Here is a 20758-nt window from a genome sequence, read left to right on the forward strand (position 1 = left end):
AAAGAAATGATTAACTTTGAAAGGTAAGGTTTTACATAGTTTGACATGGATCACAGAACCATAGGGATGGAAACAAACTTGGAAGGCATCTAATCTAAGCCCACTCCTCACTTTAGAAATAGGAAATTGAGACCCAAAAAGGTTAAGAGTCTTAATTCAGGGTTACACTGTTAGTAAATAGCAGAAATGGGATTCAAACTGTTATCCTAAACTAACATAGAAAAGTCGGTGTTACCTGAAGTAACAATGGAGGGAAATTGGTAGAGACTGATTCCATTACACATGTTAAAACCAATATTAGATTATACTCACAAAAAATAAATAAAAATTAAAATAAAAAAGATTATATTTACCATCTAAGGGAGGGAGGGAGTGAAAGGGAGGACAAAAATTTGGAACACAAGGTTTTGCAAAGGTGAATGTTGAAAACTATCTTTACATGTATTTTGAAAATAAAAAGTTATAATTAAAAAGAAAAAAAGTGATTCCAGAAAGAACAATAACCAGTGAGTAAAAGCTGGGAAAGAGGGGTGGAGGCAGTTGGAAAGTTTTCATTTGACAAATAAAAGAACTTCCTGTCAATTGGGGTTGTCCACTGAGACTGACAAGTAAAAGGTGTTCTTCATCTTTAGAATATTTTAAACATAGGCTGAATGATCACTAGTGGGAGACACTGTAGCAGGGATTCCTTTGTTGAGTAAGAGTTAGGGCTAATTAAAGTAACTTGTTCAGTTGTTTAGTCATGTTTGATTCTTTATGACCCCACTGGAGTTTTCTTGTCAAAGATACTGGAATGTTTTGCCATTTCCTTCTTCAGCTCATTTTACAGGTGAAGAAACTGAGGTACACAGGGTTAAGTGACTTGCTCAGGGTCACACAGCTAATAAGTGTCTGAGGCCACATTTGAACTCATGAAGATGAGTCTTCCTGACTCTAGGCTCAGCACTCCATGAAAAATGGCACTTCCTAGCTTCCCTTCCCCGCAATAGGTAACTGAGTGGCAGTCCTGACTGACTTTTTTTGAGGCTATGAAATCTGAGTGTTTTAGACTTCTTCTAAATTCCTTGAAGGAAGTGTACAGGTTTGTCAAAGTTTGGCTCACTCATCTTCCCCAGAATTGGGGCTCTACCTATTAATTTTATCTTCTGACCAACATTTCCTGTCTTTAAGACTGAAGGTTGCTCAGAGCAGCAACCAGGAAGACACAAAACAGCAGACTTAACAGTTATAAAGCACTAGTCTCAGAAGTCCAAGCCAATGTGATTTAAACCTTCAGCTGCTTACCAAGAAATGACCAGCCTTTTCTATATTGGCAAAACCGATCACCTATTGACCAAGATCATGTCTTCAGAGAAGCAACGGCTTCTTAAAAAAACAGTCTTCATGGCATTGTAAAAGCAATTTCTGTCTTTCTCTGTTCGAGTATAAAGCACATAATATTCCAGCCTAACAAACTGATGGTTCACAAACTTCACAGATGAGAAGTTAAAGTCAATTTTGTCTGTTGATAGATCTTTCTCTCTCTTTCTCCCTAGCCTAGAATCCAGTCCTTAACTCTTCTCTTTTTCTCTAATATCAAAGCCTACTTCAAAGAAAGAGTCTGATGAAGACATTTGGGGAAGTGGGAACAAACATTTATTAAGTGCTTATTATGTGCCAGGCACTTTTACAAATATTATCTCATTCATTCCTCATATTTACCTTGTAAAGTAGATGCTATTTTTATCCCTACTTTATAGTTGAGGAAACTGAGATTAAATGACTTTCCCATATGACTAATAAATGTTATAGTCTGGATTTGGACTCAGTTCTTCCTGGCTTGAGGGCTCAGCTGCTCTTATCCACTGTATCACATGGCTGGCTACTTTACTTACACTGAAGTTTATACAAGTGATAGGTTTTAAGGTATGATATCCTCCTCTAGAGCATTATGAAATTTTCTTAAGAACAAAACAAAACTAGTGCTGTGCTAGTAGATGAAAAATTGAAACTCTTTGAATACATCCATATGATTTGCATAGCACCACCCAGATTCCCAGAGTTTCTCAGCAGCCATGCAACTAACTGAACACAGAACTGTATAAGAATTTCTTCTACTTAACTTCCCAACAAAAATTCATCCTGGCTTTACTTGAAAATTCTATATAATGGAGAGCCCATTTTCATGAAAGTAGCCCATTGTATTTAGGGGAACCCAAATTGCTAGGAAGTTTTTCTCCACGTGGGGCTGAAATCTACATTTCTACTATGACTACTTCTTGCTCCTACTCTTTCCCTGCAGAGTAAATGCTCTTAATGGGAGATCTGAGCACTTGGTCTTTTTTTTTTCTCTTATTTTAATGATTGCATTTAAATAACATCCTTTCCCTTTATAATTCTATGCATTTTACTTTGTATATTTAAAAAAGTTATTTGGTCCAAAGGTTTCCAAATGGTGACAAAGAAAGCCAGGCAGAAAAAAAGGGCTAAAAACCTTTAATAACCACAATATCTTTCCCTTTTCTTTCCTCTATTCCAAACATCCTCATTTCCTTCAGTTAGTTCTTATATGCCCTCACCATGCCAGTCTGCTTCCTTTTGAAAGGCTTCAGCTTGTTACATTTTACAAAAATGTGGCATTCAGAAAAGAACTTTAGGTATGGCCTGCTGGGGCACAGTCCATCCCCCTCTTATCTCGCCTATTCTGGAAACTGCTTCTCTTAATGCAGCTTAAGATACTACCTAATTTTTTGACTGCTAAATCACACCTACATTTTGAATTTGCAGTTCACTAAGGCTTCTAGATTTTTTTTTCATACAAATCATTGTTTGGTCATACCTTCTCCATCTTATATTTGAGAAGATCTTAAATCCAAATGCAGAACCCTACATTTTTACCATTAAATCTCATTCCTTTAGATTTACCCCATAGGTCTAACCTCTTCTGGTCTTTCTGATCTCTTATTGTAGGTTTCATTCCATTAGAGATAGTTTACCTTTCCTGATTTTGTGATACCTGCAGATTGGATAAATTCACCATCTGTGCCAGAATCTGATAAATTGTTGAACATTGCAGGATAACAGTGGTTCCTCATATTTCTATAGTACTTTCCTTTCAAGGTTCTGTGAGATAGAAAGTGTTCCCATATATAACAGAGAAGAAAAAGAAAAACTAAGTCTCAGAGAGAGGAAGTAATTTTTCTGAGGTTATGCAATTAATAAGTAGGCTAGTCTGGACTTATTTCAGGTCACCTAGAGTTCAAGGTCAGTACTCTTTATTCTTAACTTCTGTTGTATCATTGGCCTTTTGAAACTTCTCAGAATAATGTCTTTAAATGCACGCAATAAAACAAATTGAGTAGCAAAGTAAAGCAATTATGCATGTTGAAATAGTTGTTTTTAAAATATTTTTTAAATTTTAAAAAATACTTTTAAAAAGTTCACTGACTCCAAGTTAAGAACAGCTTCAAGTTAACCTCTACACCATGCTGCCTCTTAATAATTAGAACATTCCATTTAGAAATATTAAAAAGTATTATATTAGCCTATATACATTTTCTCTAGTTGTTCAGACAACTAGGTGGTGGAGTAGCTAGAAAGACTGGATGTGAAATCAAGAAGACTCAAAGTTTCTCAGACATTTAATAGATGTGTGACCTTGAACAAGATCCTTGAACCTGTCTACCTCCGTTTCTTCACCTCTAAAATGGGGATCATAGTAGCACTTACCTCCCAGAGTGAGGATAAAGAGAATTAATATTTGTAAAATCCTTTGAAAACCTTAAGGTACTATAATAATGCTTATAAAATATATAATACATAATTGTATTAAATATAATGTACTATATAATATTTAATTGTATATCATATTATATAATATATGCTTATATGATATGTGGTTATAGATTATATGTAATAATATAATGCTATAATAATTGTATTGTTATTATCATTATCATTTCCACTAAGAAAGATAGGGTATAGGCAAACTATCCTTTGCTGGAACTCTGTTCTCACTCCTCTTCCAATCTTGCCCTTAGATTCTTTATACTCCTTCTACTTCCTCCACCAGAAAAATATGCTCCAGAGAAAGCATCTGAAATACACCCATATACTCAGAACTTTAAATAGATGATATCACTTAAGATATGATACCCCTTCTAGATATATGTGCATTTGTCTGGAACCAGATATCTTAAGAAATGAATATCAAATTGTAGAATTTCAGAAGTTTGTGACCCTGAGGGACAATACTGAGTGAATTACTTTTCTGGTACTCATAAGGGCAAAAATATTCCAACTAATGTCACGAACCCCGTCCAATGTGCAGCGTTCTGTGTCAGATTGCAGTAACACAAAACTGAAAGACAATACATTTCCTGACATGTCACATTGTGATACAATATAAAAAAAACATTCAGAGCCAGAAAGCCAGGATACAAATTCTAGCTCTTTGTCTTCCTCATAGCTTGCTCATGGAAGATAGTATGAATTATAATTGGACTTTAAAAGGCTTGGGCAAATTGCTTAATCCCTCAACCTCAGGTTCTTTCTCCAGATAATCAAGGGAGAAATGCAGCAAAACCTACTTCACAGGGTTTACGTGAGGCTCAAATGAGACGAAGTTTGGAAAATACATTGTAATTTTATGCTATATAGATGGCAATTATGATGCCGAGTAAGTCACTTAACTTTTCATAGCTTCAGTTTACCCAGATGATTAAAAAAAGAAATGAATAAGGATTTATTAAATGTTTACTATGTGCCAAGTGCTGTGAATTCAAACACAGATAGAAAAAGTAAAATAGTTTCTGCGTTCAAGAGGCTCACACTTGGATTCCGGGAGATAATACACCAAGGTCTGGAAGTCCTAAAGGAATACTAGAAAGGTAGATGGCAAAGCCCAGGGCTTTCTAAGTTACAATAGTAAATCATATGACAATGTTCAGGTAGAAAAAGGGTAGATGATAAGGCCTGTTGCTTCTCTATCTTACTAAAGGAATAGAATTGATAAGTCTTGTTTCATCCAAGTGACGTCTGACTGGGCACTGGGCATTGGGCAAGGAGAAAGTGGGGAGCCAAAAGGAAGGGCACCCTTTTTTCCACTTAACCCAAATGGCCTCTGAGAAGCAAAGGATGATGGGAAGGGGCAGAAGGAAGGCAAGGAGTAAAGGACTGTATTAGAAGATCTCTAAAGTTTTTCCTATCTTGCATTACCCACTTCACAGGGTTGTGGTGTGGATTAAATAAGGTAAAGTATATAAAAAGCTTTATGGACTTTAAAACCCTGCATTAGTAAGAGCCATTATTATTCTGTCTCTATATAATGCCATTGTGGAGCCACAGTTACCTGCTTCAAGCTTTGTTCTAGTACCTATGAGAATTATGGTTTCTCTAGAGTACTTGAAGGCATGGCTGTACATAAAATTGATTGGTTTCTAGTGATGGATGGAAAACCTCCATTTCTTCTGCAATTCTTACAGGGCAAAGAAGGAGCCTTCATGGTGAGAGACTCTAGGACGCCAAAAACATACACTCTTTCAGTTTTCACGAAAGCAATCTTAAGGTACAGTATGCAGAGATTCAGTTAGCCATTCTTGCCATTAGTGGCTGAATCAGTTTTTGATGGGGAGGAAAATATGCCTCTGGTCCAGATATGGTGGGAAAGGGATTGATCCATTTCCCAGAGAACACAGCCCATACCTCTGCAGCAAAGTTAATATTCTGACCTTAACCCCCTGGGAATAGGTGGCAGGGAGAGGGGAGGAAATCTTCAGTCATGCTGATGGACTGGGTTCTCCAAAAGGTAAGATCATACTACAAGAGGGAAGAATGTAGGGAATAAGAGAACCCTCTTTCCACACCCACCTCATTGTGCAATTCCTCCTACCCCTCCTAGCCTGTGTCAGTGGTCTAAGGGAAAAACTCTAGTAGTAGAATAATTCTGTTCTGATAAGTTTACCAGGTTGTTTCAGATCCACACCTCAGCTAAAGGCAAATCTGAAATTTGTAATGATTATGAGAGGGGTGAAAGGGAGAGAGAAAACAAAATTAATAACAAATATAATCTCTGGCCTGGAGTTTATAGTTTCCTGTGTCTCCTTTAATGTAGTCACTGATCTTCCCTACCAATAAGTGAAAAGAATCATTACCTGGGCCACTGTTGCTTCAAGTAAGGATTCTAACTAACTGAGGGATGAAACTAAAGTCAAACTTAAGTAGAATCTTGAAATAAAGGATACAAAAATTAAAAGTCCTTACCACTCTACTTTTTCATTCTCTTTAAAACTCTTCATCAGTGTAGTTCAAAAAAATGTGTTAAACCTTACTGATGTTTCTCTTCCAAGATGATTCTAAGCAGATTGATTGCCTTCTGGAAATAGAAACCAAGGGAATTTGGGTAACGTGAAGAAGTCTGTGCTAGCCTTTATGGGAGATGCAGTGGAAGTTCAGGGAATAAGCATTTGTTCAGTATCTATGAAAGGTTGGCACTGTTCTTTAAGCACTTTACAAATATCATCTTCACATCTCCCTACCCGAGAGGTAGGGGTTATTATTATTACCATTTTTACTGATGAGAAAATGATGCAGAACAGAAGTTTAAATGACTTGCTTAGAGTCACATAGCTAGTAAGTGTCTGATGCCAGATTTGAACTACAGAAATACAAAATATGTTCCCTGATGTTGAGGACTTTTCAGACTAATTACAAAGACAATCAACACAGAGAATTAGAGAGTACATGTTAAATTATCTGGACTGACTAATAGTATAAGAAGACTTCAGAGGAACCACAGGACAATGGAAGGTTGAACTAAAATTGACTTTAGCAATCTTTTCCTCCAGTCCCCTCATTTTACAGAGGGAGAGGCTGAAGCTTAAAAAGAGAGAATTTTATGTGAGCTAAATAAGTCAGAAGAATCTTCTTAAGGAGGTGTGACTGGGTAGGAAGCAGAAATAGAGTGGAAGAAGGAGGGTTTTCCAGGCAAGAGAAACTGTATCATCACAGAGAGAAAATAAAAATGGCACATGCAGGGAAGGATGAGGAGCCTGGCCTAAATGGGTGCAGGAGACCAACTTGTGTCATGGAGCTATGGGTTTGGGTCCTGACCCGTGATTTTATTAATGAACTCTTGTTGAGGGAATTACCTGAATCAGTGCACATCGACTAGTGCTCTGAACCTCCTGGTTTACATCTTGCCACTGGACTCAGATGATTCTGGAAGGAAAAGTTAGGCAGACGACTTTGCACAGCCCTCCTTCTCTTAAATTCACTTCACTTGCATGTCATGGCATCACCTCCCTGATGTCTTAGTCTTCTTCAAAAACAAAGAACAAACAACAAGTCTCAGACAGTTGCTGGAGAAATTATGTCTGGTGTTATATAATATATGTCAGAGAAAGGGCATTAAACTAGATCTTTTTTTTAGAAGCATCCAGGTGGCATAATGTATAGTTCTGGGCCTGGAATTAGGAAGACCTAATTTAAGACCCTACCCCAGGCACTTCTTAGCTGTGTGACTCTGGGCAAGTCATTTAACCTGTCTCTTTCAACTTGTTTTCTCAACTATAAAAGGGGGATAATAATAATCCCTACTTTCCTAGATCATTGTGAAGATAGGATAAATTAATATTTGTAAAGCATTTAGTATAGTGCCTGGCATAGAGGTGCTTAATAAATGCTAATTTCATTTCTGATTTTGAGGTTGGTCCTCTAATTATTTCTCTATATAATACTGCCTCTATGTTTCAGAGTAGAGGTAGGTAAGAATGAACACCTTCATGATGCTGGGGTCACCCCTTGTTTTCTACTACCTGAAGCTAAGGATTAATTTGTACTTTGCAGCAGTTCAGTGAGAAGAGAATTAGGACTTTGGGTAAACCAGTACTTAACAGATGTGTTTATTGTTCTTAGAAACACCATGGAGTTTTTTTTGGGGGGGTGATTTTGTTTTGTTTTGTTTTCTTAGTGAGAACAATCCATGTATCAAGCACTATCACATCAAAGAGACCAATGACCATCCCAAAAGATATTACGTGGCAGAAAAATTTGTATTTGATTCCATCCCCAACCTGATCAACTATCACCAGCACAATGGAGGAGGTGAGTCTTAAAGGGGAGGCTCAGAAAGAGATGGTTTGCCTGGGGAATCTCAGCAAAATGGGAAAGAAAAAAGGTTCTTCTGGGTTTGGTTACTTGGTCACAAGACAGCTAATCTGAAGCCAAGAAAGCTGTCAGATCCTTGAGCCTACTATGTGGTATTACTGGGACCTGTTCTGATTTTAAAAGCTTTGACCTTGATGTAGATGTGACTTGTCACTAAACATCAGCAGCTCCCAACCAGAACCCATATGGACATTTACATTATCTTTCTAATTGCTTTTTTCAAAGTAAAAAGGAGTTTCCATGTCAAAGAAGACTCCCTGAATAGTTTTAATCTGACCCATCCTTGTGACAGAATGATTACCTTCAGGCTCTCTCTTTTCTTGATGTATGCAGGTCTTGTTACACGTTTAAGGTACCCTGTTTGTTCCTGGAGAAAAAAGGCCCCTATCACAGCTGGCTTGAGATATGGTAAGTAGTTTGTGTTGAGATCCCATTTCCATTGCTAGGTCAATAATTAAAACATCAACCTTATATCCTGGATGTAGATAATGCTAATTCTAGAATTCCCTGTAATTAAAATTGGATTTTAACTTTAAGATTCAGAAGAAGATTGGAATGCATTTGGAGTGTGCATGGAATTTGCACGGGCATATAGGCATGTGTAAGGCATCTGGGTGAATTATAAATGTATGTGTAATTGAACATATTATATAATTAGCATAGGTCTGTGTTCTTTATTGATTTGAATTAATAATGTATCTGTTCACATCTAATCAATGCCTAAAGTTAGTCAACCTTTATCCAATGCTTACAGATAGTCCATAAGTACTTTTATTATTTTTTCCACTTACATGTAAAAACAATTTTTAAAATTCTTTAAATATTCTGTGCATGTCTGTACATGTATATAACCTATATGAAATTGTTTTCCTTCTCAATTAGTGGGAAGGTCAGGGAGGAAAAGAATTTAGACCTCAAAATTTTAAAAAGCAAATATTAAAATTTGTTTTTACATATAATTGGGGGAAAATAAAATATTAAATTAACATTCTTTTTAAAAATTTGAATTCCAAATTTTTTCTCTTCCTCCTTTCCTTTCCCCTTCCCTGAGAAGACAAGCAATGTGATATAGTCTATACATGTGTAGTCATGCATAACATTTCTTTATTAGCTATTCAACAAATATTTATTAAGTGCATACCATGTGATAAGTGTTGGGGATATAAATACACATAGAGAGACAATTCCAGCCCTCAAGGAGGTTGTCTTCTAATGAAGGAAGAGCACAGAAAAAGAAAATGAGACAATGAAAATACTCAGGTTAGGAGCATGATAAAGAAAGACTAAAGTACAGTCTGGAGAGGAATGAGATCCTGGGCAAGTCATGTCATTTACATCTGCCTCAGTTTCCTTAACTTTAAGATGGAGAGAATAATAGCACCTACCTCCTAGGGTTGTCATGAGGATAAAATGAAGTAATATTTGAAATAATATTTGTAAAATTTTATAAATAATATTTATAAAGTGCTTTGAAAACCTTAAAGGATTATAAAATTGCTATCATTATTAACTTGGAGAAAGTCATTTTAATTCTCTAGACCTCGGATACCTCATTTAAAAACTAAGAAAGTTGGACTTCTATCCAAGGGTTTTCTAAATCTCAATCCTGTGGCTTTGCAAGTATGGTACAAATGGTAGTCTCTATGAGAAAACTCCATGTGAATCCTTATTGTAATAAAGATAATCTGTATCAAAAGTGCCAAACCATTTTTACTTCATAATAATATAAATATATATTTATAACAGAATGATATATATTGTAATGTGTAATAAATTTATTATAAATATATATACACAATATAAAGATATGCTGGCATTTTAAAAAATTAAAACTTATTTTGAGAATCATCTTAGATCCCTCAACTTGCCAATATCAACTCTCTAGTTTCCCATTCCCTGAACATTTGTACGTATGATTCTGAAGATTATTTGTACAATGTTCTCTCTCTTCCATCTTGTCTATACAGATCCTAGCTGCCTTCAAGGTTCTCCTTTATTAATCTCTGTCTGCTCCCTAAAACCTGTCTTCCATCTAACTCCAAACTCAATATTCTCTTCCCTCTATCATATTGCCTGTTATTTTTCCAATTGTACTGTGAGATCCTTGAGGATAAGTATTGTGCCTTATATATTTTTGGTATCTAGAAAAGTGCTGAAAATATATCAGATAATCATTAAATGTTTTTTAAATGAATGTGTCAATGAATTAACAGAAAATAATTGTTGCATTATTATAAAAAATGCTATTTCAGTACCCAAACTATAGATACTATACCATATTGTTGGGATTTTATTGGAACACTTTCAGTTACTTTTTTTTTTTTTTTGGTGTCTTGATCATTGCTTCCTTCTATGAACCTACCCATAATTCTCTAAGTTTTCATATTAAGGGGAGAAAAGGATTAAAGCCTTTTCCCATATCTTGAATTAGCAAAAGCAACTACCCCCCAAAATGTATTGCTGCTGTCTCTTGACAGATGAGAAGTAAAAAAGAGAAATTTCAAAACTGAGTTGAAACCTTCCTTCTTTCTCCCTCCTGTAGGCAAGTGGGTGATCCATCCCTCAGAACTCACTTTTGTGCAGGAAATTGGCAGTGGGCAGTTTGGTCTGGTGCATCTCGGCTACTGGCTAAGGAAGCACAAGGTTGCCATCAAGACCATTCAGGAAGGAGCCATGTCAGAAGAGGATTTCATAGAGGAGGCTGAAGTCATGATGTAAGTGAACAACAGAAGAATGAACGACACCTTGGAGTGACCTGCTCTGGGGTCTGTCCTTCAGTGGAGCCATTCTTCAGATGCCTCTTTAGTGATTAGAAAGACTCATATAGTTTCTAGGTGAGCATGAAAGGGACACATAGTCTGATCATTGACACCAGGTTAGAAGATTTGAGCCTAAGTTTAAAGAAAAAAAAGATTCTGTTAGATACAGTGTTCAAGATATTCAGTTTGGTTGTTAAATTTTTTTTTTTTGCCTTTTTAATCTAGCTCTGTGATTCTGTTGGTAAGGAAAACTTCCTAGTCATTCTCCAGTGAAAATCTCTTCTTTAACTTACAGCCTTGGAAGGTTAATTAAAGGCACCAAGAAAGGAGTCTGCCCAGAGTCATACATGTAGTATGTATCAAAAGCTAGCCTTGGCCCAGGTCTTCCTGGTGTCCTAATTCCATTGTGGGTGGGGAGAAAATTAGTTTAAGCATCTTTCCAGTTAGATGCAGTGCTGCCATATAAACAAAGCCTCAAGTTTTTCAGAGCGTGAGATTGACCTTGGAAAGATATACTGGATATTCAATACTTAACATACACATGTACAGCAGAGCTTTCCAGCTTCTTGTCAGGGGAGTTATATGTCACCTCCTAAAAGGATTCATAAAACCTCAAAGTTAAGAGGGATCTTAGAGGTAATTTAGTATAAGCCATGTCTAGTGCATAAATCCCTTTTCTAAGACAACATAGCAAGTAGACAGTTTCAGAAAGTTTTATGGAAGTTTTATTTCAAATATTGAACACAGTGTATGGAGCCAGAAGGAACCATAGAGATCACCTTGTCCAACCTCCTCATTTTACAGATGAGGAAACTGAGGCCCCAAAATTTGATTTACCCAATGCCACCCAAGTGCTAAGTTGCAAAATCCAGAAGCATACTGGCTATCTTCTGTTTGAACATTCTGCAGTGATGGGAAACTCACTGCCTCCTATTCACTTTTGAAAACAATAATTTTTGGAAAGTTTTCCCTTATGTTGAGACTAAATCTGATTCCTTGTATCTTTTCCCATTGCCCCGCTAGCAACTCAAAAACCAGGCAGATGACACCCATTCCAAAAATGTAACCTAAAAGTGAATCAATTTGAGATGTCAAATGAGGAATTTCCTGGGGGAAGAAAAAAAGGGGTGAGGAAGAAGGACTTGGACTTGATCAGCCATATAAGCAGACAGCATCAGAGTCCCACCATTGGGGGTAGTTTAAGCAGAAGAGAGGCAATACTCAAACCCATATGACAGCGCTTCAAATATTTGGAGATATTTATCCTCTTACTCTAATCCTACTGGGCAAGTGTTCATATGACATGATCTCCAGTACTCTGCTGGTAACCCTGCTCTGTACAATGTGCAGATTTTCAGTGCAATTCCTAAAATGTGACATCCAATGTGTTCAATAGGCAAGTCCAGTTAGAATTATCAACTATTTTCCATTTACCCTATGGGGTAGATGCCCTTATTCTAGATCCTAGATTTTTATGAATTCATCTTGATGAACCACCTGGTACAGGGATAGAAGACCATATTTGGAGTCAAGAAGTTGTTGTTCAGTCCCTTTTCAGTCATGTTTAAACATTTTTTATCCCATTTGGAATTTTCTTGGGAAAGATGCTAGAGTGGTTGACCATTTCCTTCTCCATCTCATTTTATAGATGAGGAAACTGAAGCAAACAAGGTTAAATGACTTGCCCAGGATCAGACACACTTTCTAATTATCTGAGCTCAGATTTGGATTCAGGAAAATGAGTTTTCCTCCTACCTAACTCCAGGCCCAGTTATTGCAACCCTCAGATACTGGAGTCAGGTAGACCAGAATTTAAGTCTTGGTTCTGAAGCTATTTGACTTTATGTCTTGAACTGTGTGGTCCTGAGTATGTTCACTTAAACTCTCAATACTTCAAGCTTTCCAAGATATTAAGTTACAGATTATTTACTCATCTGCACAGGGGAAGGAATTTACACATGAAGAGATACTTATACTATGAATCAGATCAAGACAGATTCAGAGAGAGAAACACACACAGAGCAGAAAATAAATAGAAGAAAATAGGATGGAGGGAAATGCATAGTGTGAATAACTGTGAATGTGAATGGGATGAAATCACTCATAAAATAGAAATGGATAGTAGAATGGATTAGAAAACAGAATCCAACTATGTGTTATTTATAAGAAACAGACTTGACAACACATAGAGAAAGAATTAAAATAGGGTTTGGAGCAAAATCTATTATGCTTCAGCTGAAGTAAAAAGGCAGGGGTAATAATCATAATCTCAGACAAAGCAAAAGCAAAAATAGGCCTAATTAAAAGAGATAACACTAAAGGTACCATAGATAATGAAGTGATATCAATACTAAATATAGAGGTACCAAATGGCATAGCGTCCATATTTTTAAAGAAAAAGTTAAATGAGTTACAGGAGGAAATAGTAAAACTATACTAATGGGGGACCTCAACTTTCCCCTCTCAGAACTAGACAAATATAACCATAAAGTAAATAAGGAAGAAGTTAAAGAGATGAATAGAATTTTAGAAAAGTTAAATATGATAGACCTCCAGGGAAAAAATTAAATAGGAATAGAAAGAAATATATCTTGTTAAGATGTATATAGCACCTTCATAAAAAATGTCCATGTATTAATCTCACAAAAAATGCAGGAAAGCAGAAATATTTATTGTATCCTTTTCAGAATAATACAACAAAATTTACATAATGTAATTAAAATTACATTCAATAAAGGCTCTTGGACATATAGATTAAAATTAATTGGAAACTAAATAATCTAATCCTAAAATATGAATAGATCATAGAAACAAACAATAATTTCATTAAATATAAAGACAACAATAAGATAATTTGTCAATTTTTGTTGAATGCAGCCAAAGCAATACTTAGGAGGAAAAATATGTATATACATATACATATACATACACACACTATTTTATGGAGAACTCACATAAGTGTTCACTAGGTAGTTAGAAAATGTGATACAAGGACACTCTCAAAGTTTCTTTTAAAAACTTTAGAACTGATTGCATAACATGAGAGACATTGGAACAGGACTGTCTCATCAGAGAAGGTGCTGTCCTCTATGAGCAAAAAAGAATTGAATTAGTTCAGAAGAAACACAATATGTGCAAAATTAAAGAATCCACTTAAAATATTCATAGGATTATTTGTGTCTGACCTGTGACAGAACATTCTGAGCTCCTATTGGCCTGATCAGCTAGTCCACTGTAACTTGACTCTAATATAGTGATGTCATTTTGGTCCTCTTCAAGAACGAAAGTCAACAACTAATTATACATACAAACCCACATATATGTATACACACATGTACATACATATAAACACACCAATAAAAGAGAAAGATCAAATCAGAAAATTGGGTGTCAAACTAAAAAAAAAAAAAAAACAGAAAAATAAATTTAAATCTCTGATTCAAATACAAAACCAGAAATTCTGAAAGTCAAAGGAGAGATTAACAAAATTGAAAGTACGGAGTGGTACAAGCAAGAAAACATGTTGCTTTACATTGTCTCAAACTTATCCCCAGGATGTTATGTTATATATTTACTTGGTTAATTGATTCCAACTTCTACCCTTTTCTTCTTCCCCCAGGAAACTCTCTCATCCTAAACTGGTGCAACTCTATGGAGTCTGTCTGGAGCAGGCCCCTATTTGCCTGGTGTTTGAGTTCATGGAGCATGGCTGCCTGTCTGATTATCTTCGGAACCAGCGGGGGCTCTTTTCTGCTGAGAGTCTCCTAGGCATGTGCCAGGATGTGTGTGAGGGGATGGCTTACTTGGAGGAAGCTTGTGTCATTCACAGAGACCTGGTAGGTTACTACTGAAGCCAATCCGTCAAGCCAAGGATGGAAATCAATGCCTCTGGCATTCAGCCTTGGTCAAAGTGCCACATATTACTGCAATAAGGATCCAAGTGGTCCCACAGTTAGGTACCTCTTCAAGTAAATGGCATTTATATAGTGTTTGATGGCTAGTAAGAATGCTTTAGAACATCCTCTTCTTTGATCCTCACAACAGTTTTAGGAGATAGCTACACTTATTATCCCCATTTTGCAGATGGGGAAACTGAGACACAGAGGACAAGTGACTTATCAGGGTCACATGGCTAAGAAATATTTGAGGTAGGATTTGAACTTGGGTCTTTCTGATTCTCTAATCACCATCTCCACTGCCCAGTTATCTATTATAAATAAGAGATAACAGGATATCTGAGTCTAGAGTACAAGTCGTCTTCTTCTGGATAATGAGGAAATTCCTTTCTCTTTTCTAACTTTTCTAAAAATGAGGGGATTGAATTATATATTATAATTTTAAATAACATTTTTGGCAGGCAATTGGGGTTAAGTGACTTGCCCAGAGTCACACAACTAGTAAGTGTCTGAGGTCAGATTTGAACTTAGGTTCTATCCTCTGCGCCACTTAGCAAGATATGATTTTTTTTGGAAAGCCATTTGGGATTAAGTGACTTGCCTGGGTCATACAGATAGTATGTGTAAAGTTTCTGAGACTGGATTTGAACTCAAGCCCTCCTGACTCATCACTAATAATGAGATGGCTGCAGATTCCTCATAATGGGGATCTCAGACATAAGCTACTGGAGCAAACCCATGGAGCCTGATAGCTGGAATGGTGATCTATCCATGTACCTAGCTGCCCTTAGGCACAATGATCCCTTTCAGCATTAAGAGTCTGTGCTCACTGATAAGAGAGCAAAGCTCACTCACCTGATGAGTGGCAGGGCAGTCAGAACTTGAACCCAGAGCTCTCTGACTTTGTATCTCATTGTCTCCTTTGACCGAGAGAAATTTGGGCCATCTCCATTTGTCCTGATCTATGTCTGGCCACTGGCCCCAGATGGCTCTGGAGGGGAAAGTGAAGCAGGTGACCTTGTGTAGCCCTCGGTCAGTCAAATCCAACTCCCTTGCATATCATAGCATCACCTCCCTAACGTGTGGTCCTCTTCAAGAAGGAAGGCAAACAACAACAATTATTGGACAGTTGAGAGGTAATTCTCACAAAGAAGAAGAAAGCCCAACTTTGAGAGCAGAAAAATCTGGGTACAAGACCTGCTCTGGTATAGAGCATCTCTGTGACCTTGAATATGTCCTCATCCCACCCTCCCCAACTACTCTCCAAGACTCCAAATTGCAGTTTCTACACTGCTCCCCACCCCCACCAAACAAACAAATAAATAAAACATTTATTGAGCAGCTACTCTGGACAATGTACTCTCCTCATTTCTGCTGATTGTGGCAGGAGTTAAAAATGTAAAGATAAATGTGCTGTGGACCCTGGTCTCTGATCATTTAAAACTAGTTGGGAAAGATGAAAAATACACAGAAGAGGAGGCACCTGATCTAGAATTAGGGAGACTTGGGGTCAAATCTAACTCAAAAACTTCCTGGGTGGGAGACCCTGGTCAAGTTATTGAACTGTTATTGGCCTCAGTTTATTCAACTGTAAAATGGGAAGAATAATAGCACCTCCCTTCCAGGGTTGTTGGGAGGAACAAATGAAAGAAATATTTGTAAAGCTCTTAGCCTATAATAAGTGCTATAAATGTTGACTATTATTATTACTATTAATTACAATACAAATTTGAAGACAGTCAGTATAAAAAAGGAGCAGTATTAATTGCTCCAAAAGATCTAAGGTAGGAGAGATGATTTATCTGGTCCTTAACGCTATAATTTCTTTTCACACCAGACTGCATCAGTCAGAGCTCATCACTGGTAATGAGATTTCTCATAATGGGGATCCCAGGCATAAGCTACTGGAGCAAACCCATGTACCCTGATAGCCAGACACCTTCTAAGTAACTTCCAGCGGGGGAGTTGTGACGCTTAATTAATGTTTGTAAAGCTCCCTTGATGTCCTTGTACAACAAATAACACAGGCAAAATACTATGATTATAAGAGACTTTAATTACTGATTACTTGCCAACTGTTTCCCTTTTCTTCTGCCTCAACTTCAGGCCGCCAGGAACTGTTTGGTGGGAGAAAACCAGGTCATCAAAGTGTCAGACTTTGGCATGACAAGGTGAGCAGCCAGGCTGGATGGGCACCGGCCTTGCCTCAGCGGGGTCCCCCTCCCTTTAAAAGACTCTTATTCCCTGCCCTTCTTTTCCAGGTTTGTTCTCGACGACCAGTATACAAGCTCGACAGGCACCAAGTTCCCTGTGAAGTGGGCATCTCCAGAGGTTTTCTCTTTCAGTCGTTATAGCAGCAAATCTGATGTGTGGTCATTCGGTAAGTTTCTGTCCAGCTTCCCCACTGACCTACCAGGTCAAGAGGGGCAAGTTGTGCCTCTGTGGACCTCAGTTTCTTCATCTGTGAAAAACAAAACAAAACACCCCAGCAAGCTGATGGGAGTTATCTTTAAGGTCCCCTACAACTTTAATAGTCTGGGTTTGTTATTTGTTTTTCCTTTAAATGCTTGTGAATAATAGATAAAGAGGTATTTTTAGATGAGCCCTCTTCAGGGAAGTTTTCTTGACAACTTAACACACTAATATATTACTGTTTATTGACTGAACATTAACTATGTGCTGAACACTGAGTACCTACTGTGGGGGATATGAGGAAAATGGAAGACAGTCTCTTAGAGATGACTAGTTGAAAAAATTCATCTAAATCCTTAGAGTTGAAGAAATCCCAGTGGTCTAGATAAAACCCAATATCTGCCTGAACAATAATCTCTTGCATTGTATTTGTGATAGCAGCAAGGCTAGCATGGCTAGAGCAAAAGACTTAAGAACTGAGAAAGTTCGAATCTTACCCCATATGCTTATTAATTGTTTGAACTTAAGCAAGTTGCTTTACATTTCCAGGCCCCAGCATTCTCACCTATAAAATGATCTGAGATAACTTTGAGCCCAGACCTAAATCCCCTAAAGAGAAGTTGACCAGTCTTTCTTTGAGGATCTGCAGGGAAAGGGAATCCAACACCTCTCAAGACAGCCTGTTCTTCTTTGGGGGCTGACCTGGTTCTAGGTGATTCAAATGTGTAGAGGGACAAACTTTGGGTCAGAAAGAACTGGGTTCAAATATGACTTCAGACATTTGCCACGTGTGTAACATTGGGCAAATCTCTGTTATTTCTAGTGTCTGTGATCTCAGTGGGCAGAAATACCTATAAAGATGAAATCATAGTTCCTTGAAGTCAAGAGAGGGACTGTGTTTACTACATATATGCCTCATATATTTCCACAGTGATTTCAATTTCTTCATCTGTAAAGTGGACTTATCTATCTTTGATGTTCACTTAACATCCAGCTCTCACCTTGGCTCCCAGGAACTATGGCACAGCAGCCACAACCCAGTAGAACTATCTTAGCAGATGGGCTAAAACAGGATGAGCTAACCACCAGACCTCAAAACTATCAGTAAGTTAGGGGGATGCCTTTCCCCAGTGGAATGAGCAGATGAGAACAAGTTGTTTCAATGGCCACAAAAGCAGCTAAAGCAGACACCATGGAGTGCTTAGAGCTTCATCAGACATTGAAGATGTCAACATCATCCACTACATCCTAGACCATCATCAGTCATCTTGACTTTAGTCCTGCTTCTAGATGTGGATGACTCTGTGAGAGTTAGTAAGACTGATGACTTGATACAACTCTGCCTGACTTAAATCCAGTCCACAAGGAAGTCATCCCCCTTTGATATGATTCAGCTTCTTCGAAAATGAAGGATAAACACCACAGTGAGGAATAATTAATTTGTAGGGCTGGTGTAAGGATCAAATGGATTAATATGGGTAGAGCAAACTATAGAATTGTTATATTTGTTGTTAATGAACTTTCTTAAATTTAGCTACACTGATTGTCAGATGACAAATATACAGTCTGACACCTAGTCCACAATCAAAGCCTTTGTAGTTTGGAAGGATTATCACCCTCTGCCTCACAGTCAGGTCATAAGGGACACATCGGATTGGAATTCAGGAGAGGACTCTTCCTAAAAGAACGAAAGTATAATTTTATTTCAGGAGATGATATATAGCACAGAGAGTGATAAAATATTAAGTGCTCATTTATATGGTATGGGCAGAGTCACTGGTATTCTGTAGGAGAAAGGTCAGTGTATTAGAAACCCTTCTCTTCTCATATTGGAGTGAAAAGCTGGCTGGCTGTGCTTCAGATGATGATTTTAGGGACTATTTGGGGGAGGGTCCTCTGTTTTATTAGCACTGTTTTGGGTGGTCCCTTAGGGAAGCAGGTGCTCCAGTGACCTGTTATAGTCATTGTTTTATCATACAGCAGCCCAGCTTGCATGGCATCGAGACACAGGGTGGTAATAGGTTCTGCTACCTGCTTGTCTATTCAATTCCCTTGCCGCAGATGAAGAGAAGGTAATCACAAGAGTTCTTGGTTTCTCCCAAATGAATGGTTTCTGACTCCAGACTCTTCCCCTCTTAAATCCATCCTATATTCCATTGCCATCTTAATCTTAAAGCACTACTGGGCATGTCACTACTCAGATCAAAAACTTTTAGCAGCCCCCCACTGCCTGAGAAATGCCCCCTTAGCCTTGAAGTCAAAGTCCACCGATCTTCCTTCATAATTTTCTCCTTTTCATACTTTATATAGCACTTGCACTGTAGTTGTACCTTTCAATTGATAGGTCACTGAATGCTTCCCATTTCTAGGTCTTTGCTCTTAATATTTCCTTTGCTCAAAGTGCATCTTTCCTTCACTCCCCTCTCTTTGTATCTAAGTTTTAGCCTTGAGCATGGCTCAAGCCATGTATCTCACTTTTGGTGCTAAGTGTTCACTTTGCCGTCTAGTGTCTGTAAAAAAATGTTGTTTATGTTAAAAATAGACCAAGGAGCCAGAATTCACCCTTGAGCTCTAGTTTGCCAACCCCTGGTCTATACCATTTGTGTGCTATTTAAAATCATAGATTTAGAACTGGAAATGACCTTTAAAGTTCATCTAGTCCAACCAATCTACAGATGAGCTGAGAACCAGAGACTGTCATATGTATAGTGACAGAATTAGGATTTTAGGATAGATTCTCTGACTTTTACAAAATTTGATTACAAATTTAGCACTCTTTCCTCATTAATTGTCTTTAGCTTGTCACCTTGTATTACTATATATGTGTGCATGTATGTAAATATATATACACATTTATATTGTGTACATACATATCATATATATCTGCATATATATATATGTAAATCTTCTGCATTCCAAACTTCATGTAATAGTCTGGAATGCAGGATTAAGATCTTTTTTCTTTTGATCTCCAACAGTAGGTTATCAACGAGTATGTCAGTGATAATGCCATCCATGTGCATGATATTTATTCTTCTGTTATGTCAGAAAGACAGCATTAGGATAGTTTCACCCAATCCAGATCATGTTAGAGGAGCAGGGCCATATCTAAGCCCAAACATTTGCAATTTGCAAAGCACTTGAAGAAAAGATCAAATAATAGAATGAACAACAAGAAAATGATCAGAGACCATGGCTTTATCAATTTGGAGCTGTAAGAGACCTTATAAGATGACCAAGTTCAATTCCCCCCATTTTGCAAATGAAGAAACAAAGGACTAGAGAAGAGAAATGACTTCTCTAATGCTACCGAGGAACTAAGTGGCAGAGCTGGGATTTGAACTCAGTCTATGTGAGTCTAAATTCAGCATTCTTTCAATCATAACATTCTGGTTAGGCCTAAAAGACAGTATGAGGCAGTTTAAAAAAAGTACTGGATTTACTCAGGTCCAGAAAAACTAACTTTGAATATCATTTCTGACTTATTTGCCATATAGTCCCTTTCCTCCTCTGAACCTCAGTTTCTATTATCTGTAAAATATGTGA

At 37.3% G+C, this 20758-nt stretch overlaps 1 protein-coding gene across 1 annotated transcript in view; it reads left to right on the top strand.

Annotated features, from left to right (window-relative positions):
* The window catches only part of ITK (IL2 inducible T cell kinase), an 84437-nt gene that overhangs the window by 58280 nt on the left and 5399 nt on the right, over positions 1–20758 (top strand). The window contains exons 9-15 of the mRNA XM_003756773.4: positions 5463–5545; positions 7949–8082; positions 8479–8553; positions 10688–10859; positions 14524–14740; positions 16907–16971; positions 17062–17180. Of these exons, the coding sequence (XP_003756821.1) occupies positions 5463–5545; positions 7949–8082; positions 8479–8553; positions 10688–10859; positions 14524–14740; positions 16907–16971; positions 17062–17180 (865 nt within the window). The remainder of the gene's footprint in view (positions 1–5462; positions 5546–7948; positions 8083–8478; positions 8554–10687; positions 10860–14523; positions 14741–16906; positions 16972–17061; positions 17181–20758) is intronic.

This window comes from Sarcophilus harrisii, chromosome 2 (genome assembly GCF_902635505.1).
Source record: "Sarcophilus harrisii chromosome 2, mSarHar1.11, whole genome shotgun sequence".
Taxonomy (NCBI): Eukaryota; Metazoa; Chordata; class Mammalia; order Dasyuromorphia; family Dasyuridae; genus Sarcophilus; species Sarcophilus harrisii.